The following is a 20,494-nucleotide window of genomic DNA, read 5'->3' on the forward strand; positions in this document are numbered from 1 at the left end:
ATGGAATAATCTAACCCCTCAGTAGCCATTTGAACATGTTCATGTTCTGGTACTTGCGTAAAGCACCTGGCCTTTAATGATCTGGATCTATTCAGATAATCGTCAATACTCTCAGCAAACCTTCTCTTAATACTAGACAATTCTGCCAAACTAATTTTGGAGTGTCCTTCATAAAACTGTTCATGGAACTTCTTTTCTAACTTGGCCCACGAATCAATCGAACTTGGGGCCAAAGAAGTGAACCATGTGAAGGCAGCCTTGGTCAGAGAGGAAGGAAAGTTTTTTACTCTCAAACACTCATTATGGGCTAAATCTCCTGACTCTATTAGATATCTGGCAATATGTTATATTGTCGACTCACCAGATTCTCCCCCAAACTTAGTGTACTTAGGCACTTTCATTCCCCTAGGTGCCTCAGTTTGGAGAATAAATTCGGCCAATGGGGAAGCATATAATGGCCTTTGCAATGTGGCAATCATACCATTCCTAGCCATAATCATGTCGACAATAGTTGTCAAATTATTTTCTACTGCTAACTCTTCTTGTCGATGTTGGTCGATAATTTGATCAACATCTTGGTGTCGGTTAACCAACACCATCTGGTTACGTCCTGCTACTCCTGATTCAACGCCTTGATTTTGTTGGGGTCTAAGGATTTGTCCCTCATGGACTGTCTCATCTTCTGCTGCCCCTATCTCCATTTGAACAGGAACGGTTTGCCTGACCACTTGTGCCATCTGTCGAGCCGGTGCCCCCAGAAAATTACACAAGCGCGTCAATTGATTCGCCACCTGCCTATTTGTTTCAGTAGATTCCTGTATCACAAGATTAAAAACTGTACCCATTTGATTAGTTAACATATTAACCAACTCATGGTTACTATCATCCATTTGCTGCCTCAACACCGTTATTGAAGTGTTCGATAGCGGCATGGTTCTATTCTGAGTGTTACTCCTATTCTGAGCATTGCCCCCTTGCGCTGATCCTTATAAAGGGGGATTTATATTTTGAGCGTTGTCTGAAAACAATGATGCACTTGATGTAGACTGATATCCTGACATTAAGGAATACGGCATTCCATAAAGAGGACCTATGGTGCCAAAGCGAGGCACATAAGGTCTGAACGTCGTTATCGTTGATCCTGAACCTCCCGATGAAGGTAAAGGAATTGATGCTCCAACCGCACCCGTAGTCGACATCGTTGAGGTTGCACTTGTCATCGGAGGCAAGGTTGCAACCTGTGAGATCACTGTTTTCGTAGTGGATAAAGTCCCTTGTGGCACTTCATCTGTATTGGAGTTTGACATTTTCACAGTTTCTTAGGGCCTACTATATAGTTTGCCGCTTCTAAGTTTCATGCAATAGCGTAACTACACTAGCACTGGTCCCCCTGGGCGTGCCATTTTGTTTATTGTGAAAATTGGTAAACAACTGCTCGTCCTCCCTAGGCCTTAAAACTAAGGGTTACTTGCAGGATCGACCAGTTGATCCTAAGACATGTGCTAGTGTGACAGTGTGACTTATTCAATTCGACAGACAGTTAACGTTGTGAGAAACGGCTTCTGACAAAGTATTGAATAAGCACATGTTTTTTCCACACGAAATGATAATGATGCTATAGCCTATGGGTGACTCGTGACCGACAGTACTACAACCTTCAAAAGATGTACACGACGAACACGCTTTTGGTGAATTCTATTATCGTAATAGAATTAGTGTCGACAGCGTAGACGATAACGTAAAATGATAACTCAAAAGTAAATGAAATTAAAATAAAGTGTTCAACGGGAACAATTGAAAAATAAGGAAGTTGCATTGAAATAAATATGGTGATTCACGCACATAGCACTCTTAAAAATTCTTGCTTCCTCACGCTGGGAATGAGAAGTTTTTTACAAGTGATTTTGGTACAAAGTGAACACCCCGAGCCCTTTGTGGGATCTCCTATTTATAATAAACTAAAGAAACTGCCTACAGGCAAAAACTTCTAAAAATAACAGACGTCGTGCCACACGATCTACAAACTGCTTCATACACGATCTATAAACTACTCCATATTTTGGCACTTATTCTCCTTGTAACTGCTAGTCATTTTCAATTTCAAACTTCTCCCGCTCAGGTATTTAGATCGACCCCGTCTCCTATGTATTTGACACAATGGATTTCGACCAAACACGATTCTTCTGTCGGTTTCATCTCCTGGTGACTTATGGTTTTCTCAGCTCTTGCTTATCTTAGGCACAAATTTCTTTCAAACCACCCCTTGGTGGGGTATAAACCTTAAATTCATAAGGCACTTTCATTGATTGCGCCTTCAACATACCTTATAAATTTCTTGTTGTAACAGGTTGATTATCATAACACTTGCATTATCCCACATGGGTTGTCATTTGACTTTGAAGGCAATTTTCTTACCAAACATTTTATCAAGGACCAATGAAAATTCTAGTGGATAATTAACAACATCCTATGTTCAATGAGAGAGTCTATAATAAATTCAACAATTGTCATGAGATGATAGTTGAAATGAAAAATTATATAGGACTAGACCTGAAGCATTGTATCACGGAGTTGAGCAACATAAACTTCTAACATTTCGGAACACTCACGGTCCCAAAACACAAAAGTAGAAGGAAAACCATCATGGACAACTTCAATGTGGATTTTATACCTACAAATGCATGCATATTAATTTCAGATAAGCTGCAATGAGTTAACAGTACAACTTGAAGAACAACTAATACCTAAAAATTTCAGTTTCAATTGAATGTCCATCATTGCATGTATGAGATGGACAATTTGCTTTGGCAATTCTTGGACACTTTTAGTAGGCATGATAATACCAACCATTGTGATATGCTTTCAGCTTATCGATAATAGCAATAGTAACACACCATATCAATTGCAAAATATATAAGGTTAAAACACAAAAGTTGCTTTTAGTATGAAGGACATAAACTGCAATTAATATCACTTGTAAAACAAAGAGACCCATAAAGATAGTTTACTAAGATAAAGAGGTATAAGTTGTGACATAAATTTATCATGAACCTAATTTGAGAACTAGTAGAGTTTTGTGACAACATATTAGATTGGGTACTCATAAGTTGACTTGAGGTTCCAACTCGGGAGTCTTTAGATATGCTATATTAGAATAATAACATGTTAATATGGTATACTCAGGGTTAGTTGATCAAAAATACAGGAATATAAAGTAAAGATGTTAGTTGACGCAAAGGATGCCTTTTTCGAAATTCAACAATTTAAGAGATATGTTTGTTTATGATCATATTTATTATACTGTATATATTGGACACGAGTAGAGGATATTTCCCTTTATGAGTATATAAAAATTCAAAGGGATGAGTTCAATGATTAATATTAAACATATTATAAAGCCACCTTCCTCTTTTACCTTCGCATACTGTAATAATACGATTGTTAGTCCTTCATCCTTCCTCTGTTGGTTGTAATTAATGAAATTCAATGCATATATATATATATATATATATATATATATATATATATATATATATAAAAGATACAATACTATTATTCATAATATATATAACCTATTAAAAAATATTTCTTCTATTTTTTAAATATAATATCAGCAAAAAAAAATAAAATTTATCTCTTTTTTTCCAGGGATTTTATGTTTGGATATTCCACCAGTAAATGTGATCAGAAACATCGGTTCGGTAGTTTTGCACATCAGGTCATTTGGTTGAGGAAGAAAGTTTGTAATAATGTATGTATTGTTTATGGATAAAATTGTATCGAACGTAGCTTTCAACGTAGTTTGTATTACAATATGAATATCGGTCCCTTGAAAATAAAAGAGTATATGTGTGTTATCATTAACATAACTAAACCATAAACTAACTGAAAAACTTTAAAAATAATAATAAGAATAAACATTAGCATAATTTTTACAGAGGCACTCTAAAACTTATAGCAGAACTTTAAAATTTACATTTGCATCAACAAATACGATTTTCAAGTGCTCCTTGCTGTTGGTAAGGACGGATCATTTGTGATGAAATCTTACATCAATTTTACATCAAATCTTGTTGTTGAATGAACATCATTAAGATCAGGAATCTCAATACCATGCTTTTCACAAAAAGATACCACTTTAGTAAACAATATATCCCAACCATTTTCTCTCAAACCTTGAATAAGATGTTTTGTTGAACGAACCAAGTTCATATCATTAACTACATCTTGATTTTTTTTGTAAGGCTTGACAAAGCATATCTGTTGTTCCCATGATTTCTTTCATCAAGTGCAAAATAAATATAAAATCAAATGCCTTCAAGTAATTGTAACAACTATCTGCATCCCCACGTGTAGCATAACTCCCTCTATCTTTTGCAAAAAAATTTAAAACTAAACAATTTGCTTCATACATGTTTATCAAGCTAGAAATTGAATCGTAATGTGATCCCCAACGAGTATCTCCAGCTCGTTCCAATGTACCAACTTGATTTGCACCTTTACCAGTTACAATCTCATCAATCTCTAACAAATAAGCAATTTCTTCTAATTGGGCAGCTTGTAACTCATCATGACACTTCGTAGAAGAACAAACAACATTCACAACAAAGATCAGCTTCTCAAAAAATTTATGAATATGTTTGACTTCTCTTGATGATGTAACTAATGCAAGTTGCAATCGATGAGCAAAACAATGAACATAGTATGCATAAGGACAATCCTTCATAAAGAGGGCTTGTAAACCATTCCATTCTCCTCTCATATTGCTAGCACCATCATACCCTTGTCCACGAATGTTAGAAACATCAAGGTTATGTCGATAAAGTATATCACATATTGCTTCCTTAAGAGTTAAGGATGTGGTGTCTTTAACATGTGCCACATCAAAAAATCTCTCTTGTATTAAACCAACTTTATCAACAAATCTTAATACAAGAGCAATTTGTTCCTTTTTTTACTCATCACGAGCTTCATCAACAACGATGCAAAATTTGGAATCACCAATTTCCTCACGAATACTCTTTTTTACCCTACTAGAAAGAATTTGCAAGAGCTCTTTTTGAATTTGATGTGAAGTATAATTGCAATTTTGTGGAGCATTTTCCAACACAACTTTTGCAACTTCATCATTATAGGATGCTAAAAGTTTCAATAACTTAAGAAAATTACCTTGATTTCTTGATTTGCTACTTTCGTCGTGACCCCTAAAAGCACAAGCTTGTAGTGTTAACCAACGAACAGTGTCAATTGAAGTCTTGAGTCGTAACCGATTATTCATTCTTTGACTTGAACTTTGCACTTGAATAACATTTCTAATATGACCATCTTGATTCAACAAGTCTTGACAATTTCATTGCATTGTTGAGTGGTGAGCAAGGATCTTTCCCTATGTGTTTAAGAAAGGAACAATGTTTTCCATTCCTAACTTTCTTCCAATTTCTAAAACCCATAGAAATAAAGACAAGTGATCCGGGACGTCCACTTAGTTTTTTTGCTAAAAAGGTAACATGGTAAGCAATATGTGGCATCTTCAGATGGTAAACATTCTAATCATGATGGAAATATGTTAAACCAAGTATGTTGAAACCTTCTCGAATGATCCTCGTTACTGGACAAAAGATAGTTTTCTAAATGAATTTGATATGGACCCCATTTTAGATAAGCTCTTCGTATTGCATCCACTTGATTTGGTGGATATTGCCAAATCGGAGGACGCTTTCCAGGATCGCGTTCCAAAGAATTTTCAAAACCATGATGCTCTTCAATTGTTGGATTCTCAAGAACTGTTTCAGATTCGGATGTCGGGATTATAATTTCTTCATCTCTCTCTTCTCTTTCAATTTCACATGTTTTCCTTTTGAAAAAAGAATCAATTATCCTATTATTCATCTTTACTCTTCCTATAATATCATATCAGATCCAAAAATCAATTTAGAGAACATAAAAATTAAAAGAGAAAAAAATTAATAAACTTAATTAATCAACTTTAATCCGTTTTCAAATACCGGTAACTTCACTATTAGAAATTAGCAGCAACGATGATTAAATAAACCTTATTACAGTGTATAACTATATTTGTAAATTACAGTGTTATGAATTGGATTAATAAACCTCATATAGATTATTTTAACACATCAAGAAAGAAGAACCCTAAAAATCTCAAAAACACAAATCAAACAATCACTTTAATTTGTTACTTTTTATAAAAGAAGAATGAATAAAGTTTTTTACCTGTTAGATGCCGATCACTGTAATCTGTTCCGATTCCGGTGTCGGTAGCAAACCCATATGAGAAAGAAAGGAAAGGTATGAGCTTTTTACCTTATCTGTATTTTAACCTAACTTTGAATGAAAAATAAAAAATAAAAATTAATTTTAATTTAAAATAAGGATGTTTTAGTAATTTAATATATATAAATTAAAAAAAATAAAAAGTTGAGGGGTGGTCGTGGCCTTCCCACGTCCCCCCCTCAATTCCGCCACTACAAACACAAACATAGTCACAAACACAAACAGAAATATAAGGACTAAATGGAACATAAACAAAAACATAAAGACAAACACAAACATAAAGATGACCACAAAGAGTAACACAAACTGAAACGTAAAAACGGAAACTTTTTCGTACACTATATTATATACAAACATATACATACATAAACATAAACACAAATATAAACATAGTTTGAAAATAAAAACACAAAGTTGAACATAAATATAAACACAAACACACTAAAAAAGATTAGCACAAACACAAAAACAACTATAAACAAACACAATATCAGAAACATGAACACAAAGAGTAATTCAAAGTACAAATGATGTGAAAAGACCTTGGAAAAAGAGAAAAAGAAGAAAAAATTAAAATGAAATAGTTAGATTTTAGCCAATATGAGAAAAACCCAATTAAAAGGGCGTATAGTAGAAACATTACCAACCAAATTGGTTAACCGTGTTAGTTTGGTTGCAAAAAATAAATTTTGGAACAAAATTACTCTCTTTTGGATGAGATAGCATAATTAGAAAAAATGACAAAAATAAATTTTCTACGTCATCTAATTTTCTTATATTATAGATACAAGTGAATATATTGATTTTTTTTTTAAAATAATCATTCTTTTTTTAAAATTAAAAAATAATCAACAATTCAAAAAAATACCAAAATAACCAGTTTTACAAGAGGATGCGTCAGATGAATTGGCGCATCCTCTAACCATGAAAAGGAGGCGCCAATGCTATTGGTGTATGCATTTGCCCTCATGAGGAGGCGTCAATGCTCCCGTCATCTTAGTGTAATTTGTAGTGTGGGCGTCAATCCCTATGACGCCTGCATGTGATGCTCCACACTACAAATTGCACTAAGGCGTCAGAAGTATTGGCGCCTCCTTATGAGGGTCAATGCATGCACCAATAGCATTGACGCCTCCTCATGAGGAGTCCAATGCATGCGTCAATGCTATTGGCGCCTCCTCCTCATATTTAGGAGGATGCGCCAATTCTTCTGGCGCATCCTCTTGTAAAACTGGTTATTTTGATTTATTTATTTTGAATTATTTGTTATTTTCGATTTTTTTTGAAAAAACTAATTATTTTAAAAAAAATCAAATATATTTAACCATCCATTAAAATAATAATGGAATTTTAACAAATATAAGCGAGTAGGTTGAAAAAATATTTATTTTTTACATTAAAAGTCATGTTGAAAAATATGTTTGTAATACATTATGGTTACAAATTATGTAGTGAATGAATTTTATCAAATTATGTAATTACATATTTAAGTGTTTATCATAACTTCAAATAATTTATATTACACTTGTTTCTTTTATCATAAAAACTCATGGTAACAAAAAAGGTTGATGCAAAGGAGAGAAGAGACTGCAATTCCACAATCACACAACTAGTTTAAAACTGAGTTTCAAAATATTTGTATAAAAAAAGAATGAGAAATTTATAATCTCTAATCATTGTACATACAACAGTATTTGACATGGAAGTCTAAAGGACATTAATGTACTAGCCACTGGTTGAGGGAATGTATAGTCAATTTTCTCTAGAGGAACTTGTAACACCAGAATTCAACAGGGATCAATCAATCAATCAACCCTTTTTGCCAAGAAAATTCCTAAGCTTGCTTCTTGAAATTCCAATCAATATCTCCACTAGCCTACAAGAAACACAAACCATATTGTATTGTCAACAAAAATATTATAATAATGCTTCATTCAAAAGTCTGACAAAACAGGTCAGTTCAAAATGTAGTCAAGATCGAATGTTATCATTTTCGTGGCCGGCATACTCAAGATCGTAAAATTGCAAGATCTTCCGTGATGCCTGAGAGTGCTACAATCAAAGAAAGATCGTTTTCGCTGCCGCCATAGTCAGGATTGAGCTTTTTGTCATATATATATATATATATATATATATATATATATATATATAATATATTATATATATATATATATATATATATATATATATATATATATTGTCCGACTTTTACGATCTTTCTTTGATTCATTATATGAGAGAGCTAATTATCCGAGTTTTACGATCTTTCACAAGCCAACAAATCCTACTTAAGATCTTGTGCTTGACTACATTGAACCAGACAGTTCACTAGTTGGTTTGGTTCCAGTTATCATGCGGTTTGGTTTAACTGGTTTGAACCACCAATGGTTCAACTTGTTTTCATTTTTGCATTATTTTTCTTAACTTTTCTATTCATTTATTTATTTGTTATTTGGTTCAACGATGGTTATCATTGAACCGATTGAACCAATGTTGAACCGATTGAACCATGAGCCAGAGGTCTCCAGGTTAGATCTCCATATGATTCTTTAAAATACCGTATTATTGTAATAGATTTTGAAACTTACTGCTGTTTTAGCAATTTCTTCGGCCTTTTCATCGTTGAAACCCAACGCAGACAAGACCTTTCGACCTGCCGATTCTTCTTGTGACCAAATTCCAATAAGTAAATGAGTCACGTTTGTTTCTCCTTCTTCACCTACATTTTATATCATAAGAACTTTAGAAAAGGAAAACAGAAAACATCAAAAATTGAAGGATAGTTTCAACTAGTTTTATCATCACGTATACGATGCATACCTGACTTCAATTTCTCGTTAATTGCCCAATCGAGGGCTTTCTGAAGTGGTTTGGTTAAAGAAGGAATTATTGGGCTGGAGAAGTGAAAGTCAGATTTCCCAAGTAGCTCTAATGTTTGTTTGCGTACTTTCAAATACGTAATTCCGTTAGCTCTTAAGAATTTTGCAGCTTTACTTGTTCCTGAAAGAACAACAAAAATTAATCAAATGCTCAACAGCATATATATAAGGTATCCAACGAGAAACAAGAGAACAGATTTATTAAACTCCTGACTCAAACTAATTAAGACCGGTGTCATTGATGGCGGATGGTGGACCCTGGCGGAAAGCCAAAAATCCGCCATATGGCACCGCCATATCTGCCATAAAATGCCATGGCGCCACCATCATTCACACAAGTAGTTACATTCAATCACATCTATTTTTTCCAAATTATTACCACATCTATTTTTTCCAAATTATTACCAATGCCTACGGATCAGTGTCTGTGTGTCGATGTCTTTGCTTTATAGCTTATTTCATGCCAAACAAGAAATACATTTTGCTATTATTATTGAAAAGTGAAAAGAAACCAATAATTGGGCATTGCAACAAACCTTCAACCAAAATCCCCATGAGAAGAGTCTCAGTCCCTACTTTAGGATACTTCAGCTTCCTTGTTTCCAACTCTGCCATTGCATATGATTTTATAGCCCTCGCAGACCACCTTAAACAAAACAAATTGAAGGGAAAAACTCATCAATATAACCAAGCAACCCAATTACACGCTATGAACCACAGACCCTCCCATGGACACTGACACTCTAACACTATAACACTGATAATGTAAAAAATTATAGGACATGACACCACAAGGTTTTAAAAAACGGTCGCGGTCGCGTTAAGGCTTTTGTGATTTCGGTCGATACAGGTGTCGCGACATTAATTGCAGTCGTCGCGGTGTGAATTAACCACAATTTCCTCTTTAACATATAAAATGGTAATATTGATATCTGAATTGACATCTGCCAATACCGTTTTGTCGCGGTCGTTTTCGCAGTCTCAGACCGTTTTTTAAAACCCTAAGAGTGTTGGACACTGATTCAAAGAGTTTTGAATCAAATAAAAAAGCTATTTTTTTGGGATACTTGTCTAACTTTTCCAACACTTAACTAACTTTTCTGTCCGTGTCGGACACCGCGACATGTAGTGGCTGTGCTTCATAGATTACATGAACTATTGAAGAGTAAGCCTCAAACCATTATCCTAAGCTATCACTATCTCTCCTATTTAATCCCAAAACTATAGAAACTTAATAAATAGTTTTGAAACCATCCTAGGTCAATCGAGTTAATCTCTGAACTATCCCTCTCTATATCTCTCTTCTACCGTAAGAAGATAACTAACGAAGGAATTGACAATAGTTTAACAAATAACAAATAGTAGGGACCAAATTGAAGTTTCATACATGATTGAGTTATGAGCAATATGAACAAACAAAAAAAAACTCACTTTGGATTTGGGGTTTTCTTCGGTTCACCGGATTGTGGATTCCTGCAAAACAAACACAAAGGTAGAAACTTTAATCAATTAGAACCGACCCAGAAGAAAATTCAACAAACCCAAGAACTTACGGGTCGGTGGGGGGACTAAACGGCACCGTTGCCGAGGAAGCACGGCAGTTGGTGATGGAAATTGAACGAGTTGAGGAAATGGGTCGTTGAAGGACGAGCTTTGTTGGAAAGAGAGAAGTGAAAGAGAGAGTGCATGATTGGTTGTTGTTGAGGTGTGAATGTGATAAGTTTGAATGGGGAAAGAGTGTGTTGGTGTTGGATTTGAGTAGAAGAGAAGAAGAAGAGAAAGTTGGAATGGAAGCCATTGGAGAGAGAGAACTGTTGGGTGGGTTTGGATGAATTTGTTATGTGCACAACACTCTCATCTTTTCTAGTTTAGTTCAATTGAAAAAGACAATTGGAAAAAAATTAATTAAAATAACTTCTTTTTTTTAATTTAAATTCTAAAATAATCTATTTTTCAAAATTTTCAAATTAATTACGAAAATAACTACATTTCATTACTTATGTGTCAGTTGAATTGACGCATCTAATTGTCAATCAGAGGAGGTGCTCTAACTATTAGCGCATGCATGCATTGCAAATGAGCATAGACGTCATATGGATGGACGCATGCATGGCTTGAACCCACATGCATTGGCGCATGCATACATCAATGTGTGCGCCAATGAAAAATACTTAAATGAAAAATAATACTATAATATAAAGTTAAAATACATAACAATTGACAAGAAAATCAATGACCCGTCCGATTGAAACACCCTCATGTTCCACATTCAGGTGCGTTAGTCTGTCTTTGAGGTCTCCCACGATTTTCCTGAGGTGTTAGGGGTCTTTGAGTGCTGACATGATGTAATGATGACTGGTGTGAAGTTTGAGTGGAAGGTTCAACGATATTTGATAAATTTGTCATCATTTCTCTCCAATAGCTGGGGTCGCCAACAGCGCTTCCGTAATTAAGTTCGGTGCCCATGTTGTCATAGTTGGATCATTGTAGTTGGGTAGATTGTTGACGATATGGTTGCCCTAATTGAGACATTGAATCGTTTTGGAAATGAAGCAATGGTTCTTGTGGTGTACTAAAGTCAAACAATGGTTAGGTGTTGCGGCGATTGGATGTTTGGGTGTTTATTGGTGGGGGTTACGATGGCATGACGCTGAATCGTATGAATTATCTAGACTATAGACTATTGTGGTGGTTGCGTATAGTTGTTGGTGGTTAGGGTTTGATTTCTGATTTTGAGTTTGGGTGGGTGGCATGAATTGGTTGCGAGGTTGGGTGTTTGGTGGTTTGGTGTATATGGTAGGGTGATTGTGTGAGGTTGGTCGTTGGGTTTGGGTGGGTTGACATTGTTCTTGGGCGGGGATTTGTTGTTGGGTGTTTGATGACGAAGCTCGTTGGCGTGGATCAATCAAATACCTTGGCTCAAACACAAACGATGGCGTTGCAACTGACCTAAATCATGCCATATAATGTTGAGTTGGTCTAGCACCATGTATGATTGGTTTGTTTAAGATGTGTTGTCGTCGATTCCTCCAATGACGACACATCTCTTTTGCGAAGTCTCTCCAATCGGAATAATCCCATTGGCCATCGACTCTTTATTAATGCCAATCTCCCAAACACGTTGGAGGTTTTGGAATTTGTTGTTGTATGCCGAACTGCGGTTTTACACGAACACTCTGGTGCATTTCCACAGTAGTGAACCAGATAATTGGTGTTTTTGTTGTCCAACCTGCATGCATCATCATGGTTAACCTGATGATCAAGACCCAGATATGGCGTCCAGATAAATTGTACAAGAATATGACATGATTAGACGATATCTAATTGGATAATTTTTTTAAAATCAAATATAGAGTTGTTTAGTAGTAATACATTGTCTGGTCCAATGTGGTCTAAAAGATTGTGATAGACTACTACATCGTGTTTGGGACACCTGTTGTAGTTTATCCCTTTAACTGACCATCTAGATCGAAAAGATTGAAAATATATTAGTCAGTTAATTGTAGTATAAAGTCTAATAAATTAGAAGATTAAATATAAACTTACTTTGTTGCATAAGGGAATGTGAATGGCTTGTCGTTGACCAGGGCAAGTGACGGCAGTCTTGACCAACCTCATACTTGTAGCAAATAGGCGCAAGAATAAAATGTACAAGTATTTTTTTTGGCATTTTTACACAACGAACTATATAGATGGGACAAAACAGTTGAAGCTCAACTATATGTGCTTACCTTATTTATGCTTCGTAACAACGACAAATACATAATATTTACCGTATTACCAGTACTTTTGGAAAATAAAAAATTATCAAATAAAATCATAATATAACATTGAGCTTTAATTATCTTTTCATACTCGGTAGATTCTTCGTTTAATGTTATACTTGAATAATATTGTTTAAGATATTTTAAATTAATACTTTAACCCCTAGGTTGACTAGAAGTCTCTCTCGTAGTTGTGTCTTCACACAAAGGAGCACCCAACAATTCACCGCATATAGAGTTATCTTGGTTAACTCTACCATTTACGGCCTTACCATTGATATGTAGACCTAACAACATATAGACGTCCTCAAGTGTGACGGTACACTCACCGAAATGAAGGATAAATGTGTGGGTCTCGGGTCTCCATCTTTCTAACAAAGCAAGAATAAATTTGTAGTCAACTGAGTATGAGACTATGTTGAGTAGATTTCCAAAACCGCATCATCGAATATATGATTCTATCAAAGGATCGTGTGATACATATTCATGTACACGACAACGAAATCTCTTTGGGTCCTAATAAGACATAAGTAAGAAGAAGTAATAAAAAATAGAGACATTTTGTTAGGAAATAAGAATAAGTAATAAACAACATAGATTAAGTAATAACATAAAAATATCGCAATATTATTGATTGTTCATCGATGCTCATCACTCATAGTCAATAGAGACATATTGTTGCAGAGAGGTTGAGTGTTGTAGATAGGTTGCATGTTGCAGAGAGGTTAAGTGTTATAGAGAGGTTGAGTGTTGCAGAAAGGTTGAGTGTTGCAGAGATGTTGAGATGTTGAGTGTTGCAGTATTTATAGATGAGAAAGTAGGTTTGGTGGTAAGTTGCTTTGCATGTGATGTATATGGGAAGACGCTATTGGTAAGGGTGCATGCCTTGTATTTTTGCATGCATATGAGTATGCGCCACTGGTCAGGGTGCATGCCTTGTGTTTATGCATACATTTGAGTAAACGCCATAGAAGAGGATACGTGAGTTGTGATCGGTCACCATTTCCATTGAATTCCCACCACTAATCCGACGTATTTTCATCACTTTGGTAAGATTTATGTTTGTTTATAGTTGTTTCAGAGTCATTTATCATGTTTTGTTAGTTTGGTATCACAATTCATTTTATTACATGTTTATGTCAAAAAGGTCTCTTTTACGCTTCGTTTTGGTAGTGTTATTGTTACAGGCCGTTGCACAGGTTTAAAAGCACTAATAATGGAGTTGGGGATACTCAGAAAGGCAAAAATATGAAAATACAACAGTTCAACACGGGCACCCGTGTGCCACAACACTGCCCGTGTTGTTGGTCAGGCAGAGCAAGCTTGGAGAGGAAAAAAATAGAGAGTTAACACGGGCACCCGTGTGTAGGAACACGACCCGTGTTGATGCCCCTGTAACTTAATCTGAAAATAATCATGTTGGAAAGCACACACGGGCACCCGTGTGTACACACACGGCCCGTGTTGATGGGCGCGGCTTTGAAACTTCAACTTTTGCCATGTGAATCTATCCTGCTCATTAAGGGTAGTTTGGACTTTTTGCTTTGGGAAAATCCATCTGAAACTATTAGCAGGCTTGGGAGAGAAAGGAGAAGACACTTTTTGACGTACGAAAGAAAACACTGCATTGAGAAGAGAGCTACTACGGAGAATTCGAAGACGGCGAGATTCAAGGGTTCCGACCATTGAAGATCAAAATCTCCTAGTTCTTTGTAATGTCTAATTTTCATACTATGATTTCGTTTAATACTATGAGAGGCTAAACCCCCCAATGCTAGGGGGTGGTCCTGATTTGATCTGATGTTATGAATTCTCACTATTGATTTCCTTATTACTTTGTTACTTATTTCAATTCAATTGTATGATGTTATTATGCTTTTGTATCGGACAAATACAAATTGATCTATGACTATCAATAACAGGACTGTGATTGTTAGGGTTTTCACACAATTGGGTTTATAATTGCATCACCTAGGACTAGGAACTTTTATAAATCACCGTAAACCTTGATATTATTTATGATTAAAACCAATGATTGATTGAATGGACATTTGAGCAAGAATTGGTAGTTTAATAGTTTCTTCCTTAAGGACTTAAGGAAGAACATTTTGAGGTTAGGTAATTGAATGTTTCATATGTATTAAGGAAATCTTGACTGAATTCATAACTGGTTAAATCAACCACTCACCCTAGCATGTTTTAACTTAATCAATTACATTTTTACTGTCTTTTGTGTTTATTGCTGAAATTCCTTAAACAACCAAACCATTATATTTTTGTTCTGATAGAATCAAAGTTAAATAAGTACTTCCTACGCAATCCCTGAGACCGATACTTGGAAATAAAACCCCTTATTACTACATCGGTAAAAATAGTACACTTGCTATTTTTCCGATCAAGTTTTTGGCGCCGTTGCCGGGGAATGCCAAAATACCTATTTTAATTTTTATTCTATTGAAATTTTGTTGCTCGTCAACCAAAATTTTATCTGTGACGACCTTGTTATTCAATTCTAATATTTGTCTAACTTGTTTATGCGAGGTAAGTCCTCAGCGAATTTTTCTTTTGACGCAGATCCAGAAAGAACTCTTTGCGCTAGACTGAGACAAGCTAGGCGAGAAAAACTGGAATTAGCAGAGAAAGCAGAGGAGAAAGTTGTTTCAGTGCACTCAGAGAATTCAGATTCAGACGCAGAAACAGTTCCTGAGGCCATGGCTGCACAACCACCACCACCAGAGAGACTTCTCGGTGAATATGGGGGAAACAACACTCCGGGTGGTCGTATGACAATTGTAAACCAACCGGTAAATGTAGACCAATTTCAGCTGCATCCCAGCACAATTAATCAACTCGAAAGGCGGTCCTTTTCTGGAAGAGTGAATGAAGATGCCAACAAGCATCTCCAAAGATTTTTAACTATGAGCACAACGCTGAAAATGCATGGACATAACGAAGAAGCAATAAGGCTTCGTATGTTCCCATTCACTTTAGCAGATGAAGCCGAAGAGTGGTTCTATTCCTTACCTGCTGGCAGTATCACTACATGGGAGGAGATGGAAACAGCATTCTTGCATGAATATTTTCCTGCATCAGTGTCACTGAGAAAAAGATACGAGATCCTAAACTTCAAGCAGAAGGAGGGTGAGTCACTAGGAGATGCCTATAAAAGATTCAAGAGAATTCTATTGGTTTGTCCTACTCACAACATGGATGAAACTGAGCAGATGCAAATGTTTGTTAATGGTCTTCGAATTCAAACGAGGCAAATCCTTGATTCAGCAGCTGGTGGCTCAGCTAACTTTGCAACAACCACCGGTATGAAGAAGATAATTGAAGCAATTGCCTCAAATGAGCATCTGAAGTTGTATGATAGGGTGTCAAGCAAATCTGCAGTAATTGATTTGAAGCTTGAAACAAACAAACAGGTAAAAATTGAAGAAGCAGTTGCTGCAGAGGTGGAGAAAAGGTTAAAGGCACTAAACATAGGTGCTCAGAAAGTGTCTCAAGTACAACAGGCACCAAACGATGTGTGTGGCATTTGTAATGGACCACACAATACTGTTCATTGTTTTGCAACACCACAGCAGATAGAAGATATCAAGTTTTTAAAGCAAAACAATCCCTACTCCAACACTTACAACCCGGGGTGGAAGAATCATCACAACTTTGCATGGAAGGATCAGAACGGGAATGTGTAACAGCGGGTACAAGGTCAATATCAAAACCAATATCAGCAACAACAACAACAAGTCCCAAAAAAGGAAGATTGGGAGATTGCAATTGAAAAGATGGCAGCTCAAAATAGGCAATTTGAAGAAGAGACTAGAAACCATCAGAAACACACCGCCGCATCCCTAAAGAATCTCGAAGTTCGGCTGGGGCAGATTGTAACACCCTTCTAAAATACCCCGAGTATATAATTAAAATAACACATATCAATCAGAGTAAATATGCAATCAAGGGTGTCACACAACATTTCACACCATAATAACTGTCATGCTCTTTCATTAACTCAAAACATAAAACATTTGCACAATACGCAGCGGATAGAGATCAAATCGATCATTCAAAACATGCAACATACTACATGTAAACTGGTTCAACAATCATCAACAACAATATTAAAAATGTTCCCTCCCGATGTTACATCTATCAGAGCATGACCCACTTAGGAGACTACACTAGACTCCAAGCATTAGCTTCCACTCAACTCATTTGTTCGTTACCTGAAAAATAGTTGTAAGGGTGAGTTCCTCAATCGATATAATAAGCATTATAAATCATCATGAAATGCTAAGTAAATTCACACATTTCATCACCCTAATCGTAACATACATCCAGTAACGGCACATCAACTCAAACATCATACTTAATATCAACACAATTCCACTCCTCAATTAAATTAAATATCCATACAACAAGCCAACAAAATGCAACTCTAATGAGACTCGACTCGTCATGCATGTGGTACCATTCGGAGTAAAACTCCCAACTTAAAATCATTGCCATTTTATTGGGCATCAAGGCATAAGCCTTCAACTTTCAACTTAAAATTTGCCAATCCAGGCCAACGTGGTGTGAGCAAAGCTCCGACTTAATGCATATGAATGTACATGGCATACACGACTTTAAACTGTCGACAACATAATAATAATAGCAATACAACAATGTTTTCAACAACATCAACTTATAATCAACTTTGGCTCACCAAGCCTACAACTCAGTATTTTCAACAACTTTCCGTACACGGAACAACTCAGCAACATACTTGTATCAACACTTCATAACATAAATCCAACAAAATTACTCATCACAATTAACTATAATAGGTCAATCACCAATTAGGTTCACAACATTAAAAATATCAATTTTTCTAATTTCCAACAGTGTTAACCGGTTAATGCCCTGGGTTAACCGGTTAACGCAGGACAAAACACACTTTCTGGCAAAACGCAACAGTGTTAACCGGTTAACGCCCTGGGTTAACCGGTTAACGCAGGCAAAACAGCACATTTCCACAAAATATAACAGTGTTAACCGGTTAACGCCCTGGGTTAACCGGTTAACGCAGACAAAACAGCAGTTCCTGCGCTAACACAAGGCAGAATGCAGAGTTCTCCGCATTTTCCGCCGTTGGAGGACTTCCGGACCTCCGATTCAATTTCCGTAAAAAGCTATACGTTCGGGGGAACAAGACTCACACAATTACGGACTCAATTACAGCTTTAATACAACTTATTCATCACAATATTTCAGCATTCAACATCCCAATTAGGGTCACTTCAACGGTTTACCACTACCCATGACATGTTAATCTATAATACCCATTAAACGACGATAAACCCCCCTTACCTGAGATAATCCGGCAATCTCTAAGCTTCAAGCTTTTCCGTTCTTCAACCTTTGCTCTCTAGCTCTTCCTCTTTGCCCTTTCTCCACTTTCCACTTTTCAGCCGCTTCTCTGTTTCACGTGAAAACTCTTTACCAAAAGATGAAAACCCTTTTCTCTTATTCCAACTTATATATTTTCCACTAATTATTATTCCAAATAATAATAATAATAATCCAATAATTCAATTTATTTAATTAAATTAATAGATATATTATTAACTTAATTTAAATAATTCTCTTATTTTATTCGGGGTGTTACAACTCTCCCCCACTAAAAGAGTTTTCGTCCTCGAAAACATACCTCAAGCAAATAACTCTGGATAAGACTCTTTCATCTGACTCTCCAGTTCCCAAGTCACATTGCCACCTGCTGGTCCTCCCCAAGCTACTTTCACTAAGGCAATCTCTTTACCCCGCAACTGCTTCAACTCTCGATCCTCAATCCTCATAGGCGATATTTCAACAGTCAGGTTATCTCTCACCTGTACATCATCTACTTGGATCACATGCGACGGATCATGAACGTACCTCCTCAACTGAGACACATGAAAAACCTCATGCAAATTCGCAAGTGACGGCGGTAAAGCGATACGATAGGCTACCTCTCCTATCCTCTCCAAAATCTGATAAGGACCAATAAATCGAGGTGTCAACTTCTTTGACTTCAAAGCTCGACCAACCCCAGTTATCGGAGTAACACGAAGAAACACGTGATCTCCCTCTCGGAACTCAAGTGATTTCCTCCTCTTGTCATGATAACTCTTCTGACGACTCTGAGCAATTCTCATCTTCTCCTGAATCATCTTAATCTTTTCCGTAGTTTGTTGAACAATTTCCGGTCCAACCACAGCACTCTCACCGGACTCATACCAACATAAAGGTGTCCGGCATCTCCTACCATACAAAGCTTCAAACGGTGCCATACCAATACTCGAATGAAAACTATTGTTGTAGGTAAACTCAATCAAAGGTAACTAACAATCCCAAGCACCTCCCTTTTCCAAAACACAAGCCCTCAACAGATCCTCTAGTGACTGAATCGTCCTCTCAGTCTGACCATCAGTCTGCGGGTGATATGCAGAGCTCAATCTCAGTTTAGTTCCCAAAGCCTTCTGCAAACCTTCCCAGAATTTCGATGTAAATCTAGGATCTCTGTCCGAAACAATACTCGACGGAATACCATGCAAACTTACAATTTTCTCAATATACAACTCAGCTAATTTCTCTAACGGATAGTCCATTCTGATCGGAATGAAATGAGCCAACTTTGTCAATCTGTCAACAATCACCCAAATAGCTTCAAAATTCTTAATTGTCCTCGGTAAACCAGAAACAAAATCCATACTGACACTATCCCACTTCCACTCTGGAATAGCCAACGGTTGCATTAGCCCAGACGGCTTTTGATGCTCAACCTTTGACTTCTGACAAGTCAAACAAGAATAAACAAAACTCGCAATTTCTCTTTTCATTCCCGGCCACCAAAATAACTTTTTCAAATCATGATACATCTTCGTAGCTCCAGGATGAATACTCAACCCACTACGATGCCCTTCTTCAAGAATACTCTTCTTAAGTTCGGTAACATTCGGAATACACACCCGACTACCAAATCTCACAACACCATTCTCATCAACTCTGAATTCGCCACCTTGACCTTGATTCACTAGAGTCAACTTATCAACCAAAAGCACATCGGATTTCTGACCCTCTCTGATCTCATCCAGAATACCACTTGTTAACTTCAACATTCCCAATTTAACACTATTGTGAGTACTCTCACACACCAAACTCAAGTCTCTAAACTGCTCAATTAAATCCAATTCCTTAACCATTAGCATAGACATATGTAATGATTTCCGACTCAATGCATCAGCCACTACGTTTGCTTTACCCGGATGGTAATTCAAACCAAAGTCATAATCCTTCAGAAACTCTAACCATCTTCTCTGTCTCATATTCAGCTCTTTCTGATCAAACAAATACTTTAAACTTTTATGGTCACTGAAAACCTCAAATCTTGACCCGTACAAGTAATGCCTCCATAACTTCAGAACAAACACCACAGCCGCCAACTCTAAATCGTGCGTCGGGTAGTTCCTCTCATGAACCCTCAGCTGTCTTGAAGCATAAGCTATAACCTGTTTATTCTGCATCAACACGCCACCC

The 20,494-nt window shown here is 36.4% G+C and overlaps 2 protein-coding genes across 2 annotated transcripts; both read right to left on the reverse strand.

Moving 5' to 3' along the window:
• Positions 1 to 344: 344 nt before the first annotated feature.
• LOC127103672 (uncharacterized) lies at positions 345 to 932 on the reverse strand. Its single transcript, XM_051040917.1, has one exon. It carries the CDS (start codon positions 930 to 932, stop codon positions 345 to 347), a length of 588 nt encoding a protein of 195 aa, XP_050896874.1.
• Positions 933 to 7,884: 6,952 nt separating this feature from the next.
• Positions 7,885 to 11,044, reverse strand: LOC127130922 (ATP-dependent Clp protease ATP-binding subunit CLPT1, chloroplastic). The gene is made up of 6 exons (XM_051059879.1): positions 10,724 to 11,044; positions 10,602 to 10,643; positions 9,707 to 9,816; positions 9,112 to 9,291; positions 8,880 to 9,010; positions 7,885 to 8,167 (listed from the first exon to the last, which is right to left on the reverse strand). The coding sequence occupies exons 1-6, from the start codon at positions 10,966 to 10,968 to the stop codon at positions 8,126 to 8,128; spliced, it is 750 nt and encodes a 249-aa protein (XP_050915836.1). The 5' UTR covers positions 10,969 to 11,044; the 3' UTR covers positions 7,885 to 8,125.
• Between the last annotated feature and the right edge of the window lie 9,450 nt (positions 11,045 to 20,494).

The sequence above is a fragment of the Lathyrus oleraceus genome, chromosome 1 (assembly GCF_024323335.1).
Source record: "Lathyrus oleraceus cultivar Zhongwan6 chromosome 1, CAAS_Psat_ZW6_1.0, whole genome shotgun sequence".
Taxonomy (NCBI): Eukaryota; Viridiplantae; Streptophyta; class Magnoliopsida; order Fabales; family Fabaceae; genus Lathyrus; species Lathyrus oleraceus.

Bases quoted from the DNA above. Each gene is read 5' to 3' on its own strand.
- LOC127103672 (XM_051040917.1), bottom strand. From the start codon at position 932: ATGCCGCTATCGAACACTTCAATAACGGTGTTGAGGCAGCAAATGGAT.
- LOC127130922 (XM_051059879.1), bottom strand. From the start codon at position 10,968: ATGGCTTCCATTCCAACTTTCTCTTCTTCTTCTCTTCTACTCAAATCC. The intron at 9,817-10,601 runs GTGAGTTTTTTT...GTTTTGTTTAAG, and splicing joins AAGAAAACCCCAAATCCAAA to GTGGTCTGCGAGGGCTATAA. The intron at 8,168-8,879 runs GTAAGTTTCAAA...TGTTTCTTGTAG, and splicing joins AAGAAATTGCTAAAACAGCA to GCTAGTGGAGATATTGATTG.